Source organism: Papilio polytes, unplaced genomic scaffold (assembly GCF_000836215.1).
Source record: "Papilio polytes unplaced genomic scaffold, Ppol_1.0 DF822067.1, whole genome shotgun sequence".
In the NCBI taxonomy this organism is placed as follows: Eukaryota; Metazoa; Arthropoda; class Insecta; order Lepidoptera; family Papilionidae; genus Papilio; species Papilio polytes.
In genome coordinates this window covers 2,388,869-2,393,662 of record NW_013527137.1, presented here as the reverse complement: position 1 = coordinate 2,393,662, position 4,794 = coordinate 2,388,869, and the positions used below count along the sequence as shown (strand labels likewise).

Below are 4,794 nucleotides of genomic sequence, written 5' to 3'. Positions count from 1 at the left end.
TGAAAATGCACGAGGCCAAGCCATAAATGTTAATGGTGAGAGTTATCGACTCATGATAACGGATTTTTTTTTGCCGAACCTGCGAGCTCATCCATCTTTCTCATCACACACGTGGTTTCATCAGGATGGTGCGACCGCACACACAGCCAGACCTTCAATGGATTTACTGCAGGAAAATTTCCCTGGAAAACTTATTAGTCGTTTTGGGGACATCCTTTGGCCCCCAAGATCACCCGACCTAACGCCAATGGATTTTTTTTTGTGGGGCTACCTTAAGGAGAGAGTATACGCCGATAAACCGCGAACTGTTTTGGACTTAAAGGCAAATATTCGGCGCGAAATCAGCGCGATTCAACCAAGCTTACTGCAGCGTGTAGCACGGAATACGAGGCTTCGTTTTGAGCAGTGTATACAAAAAGATGGAAGACATTTAGATGACATAATTTTTAAAAAATGAAATCCGCATTTGTACCCTGTGTTTTGGTAATTTGATTAAAACTTTATGTTGAATAGTATTTTTTTTTTTAATTTTGAAAATATAAATCTGCCACCAGACACCCTGTACTAGCTTTCGCCCGCGACTCCATCCGCGTGGAATTTAAAAAAAAACAAAAGCCTATGTGTTCTTCCAGACCATCCTCTACATCTATACCAAATTTCATCGCAATCCGTACAGCCGTTTAGGATACAAACCCTAACAAACATCCATCTATCCAACCATCATAACTTTCGCATTTATAATAGTATGAAGTATGATTAAAACTAGATCTTAAAAAAAACTTAAGTAAGCCTATTTGTTATTTCAGACTATACTACATCTATGGCAAATTTCATCTAGATTTACTAAACCGTTCGGGAGATACCAACATCCATCCATACATCTAAAGGATTTACAATATTAGTAAAACTATATATTTTACTTACCGGTTTCTTAGTTGGAGATACTCTAACAACGACATGCGACCAGCCAGGGTATGCTTGTTTTAGAGCATGCAGGTCTACTGTTGCCAACTTCCTACGTTCAGATTCATTCGCTGAACCACTCCATCGACTTAATTCTGATAATGAAGTGGCTTGTTTGCTATAATATGAAAATAACGAAATAATCATCGTTAATGGTTACTTAAAAAGTAACTTAGTATAGATTATGTATTACTAGTTTTAGCCCGAGACTCCGTCCGCGTAGAATTGAAAAAAACAAAAATGAATAGCCTATGTGTTCTTCCAGACTATCTTCTACATCTATGCCAAATTTCATCGAGATCCGTTCAGCCGTTTAGGTTACAAACTCTAACAAGCATCCATCCATCCATCTAAACTTTAACATTTATAATATTAGTATGAAGTATGATTAGTCCTTAGTAAACAATTAATTCTATAAGGTAGATTTGTTGTTATTTTAATAATACTTCTTTTAACATTCCAACTAAACACTAGGCTTGTGCTTCGATATGGCTTACAAGACGAATGGCGGGAGTCGAACCCTCGACTACCTTATCGTAAATCCATACCCAGAACCATTAGACTATTAATATAATTTTACCTAAATAATATTCTATCTATGAAATTATCTCTTACGATTTTTTTTCAAATGTATAGAATATAAATAATATATTTTAGTAACTAACCAATGTCTATAAGTGTTGTGTGTGAACGCCGCGTTGCATCCGAATATCCAATCCTTGTCGTTCACGTTAACCGTTTCAATCGCAACAAATCTATTCTGAGGAAACTTCGCCAAACGGATCATTAAGAAAGTTACCCTAAAACGAAACAGTTATAAACAATATTATACAGTTTAATTTAGTTTAGATTTAGGGCATGTCCCACCACCGGCTGATAAAGGGTCAGATAGCTCTATGGAACAAAATCCGATATTTCCATCACATATTTTACACGTTGGATTGTTATCAGACAATTTATGGTACAATTTGGTGGGACAGACCCTTAATACCTCAAAAGTTTTTAAGAATTGAAAAACGTAATATTTGCTCAGCTGTGCTGTTTCAAGCGATCAGCGTTTTATTTACTTTTATGAGTCATTGCTTCAAATTCTCAAATCTAATGGGTTTAGCAAACACAGTAATGTGTTTATATTTTATGATATATCACTGTGATATCATTAATAAATAATTTTACTGACGCATGATAATTCTGATAATATTTACAATACCTGGCTTATATTATGGAATAACTATTATAGATTGCATTATTATATTAGTAATTCATTGTCATATTGCATTATTAAACACTATTTAAAATAAGGAACAAGAAATAAAACGACTAACTGGTGCAGGAAGACATAACAATACAAATTGCTGTCAAAATTGTAAATATCATAAAAATCGTTGAATTAAATTTACTTGTACAATGTCCTTTGAAGCCTTCATTCGTTAGTTACAATTACGATTGATGACGTCAGAGTGACGTTCGTACTAATAATATGCAACCATCGAGTACCTAACACGTGTATTCTGGCATATATCCAAATTTGTAATAATTCTATTCTGACTTGCTTTACGTAATTTGTATGTCATATTTGAAAATTGCTATTTATACCTGACATTGGTACTATAACACGATACTGATTTTAAGGAAGAAAATGAAACAATTTAGTGTAAAGCGAATTGTTCAATAACTTGTTCTTTTCATATTTTATAAACTAACCTATTATGAGGTCAGAATAAGGTTAAATACTATTTTATACTACCAAAGTTAATTGATACATTGTGAGAGCTTATTTCATGTTACACCTACACCTATTTTCAACCTGCAATATTATACCTGGAATCGTAATACTGCGATCTTACTTGTCAATATCAGGTCGTTTTATTTGATAAATTCTCCGATTATCTTCATACCAAAATGCGTCAGCTGGCAAAATAACATCTGGACGGACTATATCTGGTTTCAGAGTCATCGAACGATTTGCCTGAAAAGTTTATGATCATAATTATTTTTAGTTTAAACATATAATCAATCAAAAATACGAGAGACATCAAGCTTCCAAAGTGATCTGTTCAAAATAATTATAACTAACTATGTTTTGTTTGAAACCGCGTGACATTGAAAAACAATAAAAAACAGCCTATGTTACGTTTTGAATTATTTCAATACATACAAAAATACAAATCTTTCCTCTTTATTTTATTAGGTATCGATTAGTGTAGATACAGATGACAAAACAATGTAAGACAATAGCCAAGTGTTACACCAGGTCACAAAGTTTAAAAACAAATGTACATTGACCAACTGTACTCATTGTCAGTTACGTTAAAACATTGGCCTAAAATATCGTTCTGGATCTAGTTCAATTAATACGTATGAAGATTACCTCGAAATATTGACGTGCTTTAGCCATTAAGAGTTGCGGGTTTTCTGATATTTGCATCGTATTTATGTCGACGATATCAAAGAGATATCGGTTTATTGCCATCACAAGTTGCTTGCACCACACCATACTGACGTGATCCGGTGACACCCATACTCCGGGAATAGCGGTAGTCTGAAAATTCGACAAAATAGTATTTTTATTAAATAAAAATGAAGATTTTTTTTGTATATTGTGTAGTTTAGAAATATTACATAGAAGTACAACGTACTAAAAAGACAGTTTATGAAGGTTTTATTGAAGAATCATGTAACTAAAAGAGTAGATATAATATATGAATCGGTTTGTACATCTTTCGTATATGTCAGAGAATAACATAGTTTGAACTATCAATATAAAACATACCAAGGAACAAAAAATAACATAATATTATCAACAACACGTATTTACGTAATTTTCGCAAACAATAAAAACAATGTAGATAAAAACATCTCAAAATAAATAACAATTTTATGCATATAATCCGTTTATCTACGTAGATGTCAAACTTTTCATCGGAGATTTATCACCAGTTCACAAACAACTTTAATATAGACAGATGCAATGCATTGACGTATATTAAACTGTGTGTCAAATGCTATGCGTGTACAATAACTTAACACCTAGCATACTTTTGGCCAGTATAGTTACTGGCCTATATGAGATTTCATGTCAATGTAGAAGTTTAATAATACTAATTTTATAAATGCGAAAGTTTAGATTGACGAATGGATGTTAGAGTTTGTAGCCTAAACTGCTGAAAGGATTTCGATAATTTGGTATAGATGTAGTGGATAGCCTGGGAAAACACAAACTTTTGTTTTTTTTTTTAATTCTACGCGACCGGAGTCGCGGGCGAAAGCTATTAGAAACTAAAACTTAAAGAGAACAAATCAATAGTAACTTATTTTTAGTTACTTTAATTTTAAAATGCACATGTCTAATCGAAATTATTTTATCATGATTGTTTACGTGATTTTTTTAAAAGATAATTAGATAAAAAAAATTAGGTCATGATGAAAATTCTTGAAATGAATATCTGCTTTACAACTCGTGGCAATAATTCGCATTACGATATCACTATCAATTAAGATATAACACAAATATAAAAAATATATTATCATTAGTTTATCATATACTTACTTGTATATTGGTTTATAGTTTACCTAAAATTTTAAAGAATCTAACTTTAAAATTATTACATGTACGTAACATTCAGAACAGAATTTGAAAAATATGGGATTACATAAGCATTATTTTATATCTTACCAATTATGTTAAAAAGCATAGGAATAAAACAAAATAAATTAATAATTCATGCTTAATTAAATTATTTAAACTTTCGTGAGACATTTTATAACTAAATATTATTTAGTTAATTCCTGCTCAAGTCTATAAAAGTGTATAAAACATACAAGAAAAAA

The 4,794-nt window shown here is 31.7% G+C and overlaps 1 protein-coding gene across 1 annotated transcript; it reads right to left on the bottom strand.

The window, feature by feature from the left end:
* Positions 1–828: 828 nt before the first annotated feature.
* LOC106107029 (GPI inositol-deacylase) lies at positions 829–3,509 on the bottom strand. The gene is made up of 4 exons (XM_013287707.1): positions 3,335–3,509; positions 2,811–2,932; positions 1,629–1,763; positions 829–1,081 (listed from the first exon to the last, which is right to left on the bottom strand). The coding sequence occupies exons 1-4, from the start codon at positions 3,458–3,460 to the stop codon at positions 844–846; spliced, it is 621 nt and encodes a 206-aa protein (XP_013143161.1). The 5' UTR covers positions 3,461–3,509; the 3' UTR covers positions 829–843.
* Between the last annotated feature and the right edge of the window lie 1,285 nt (positions 3,510–4,794).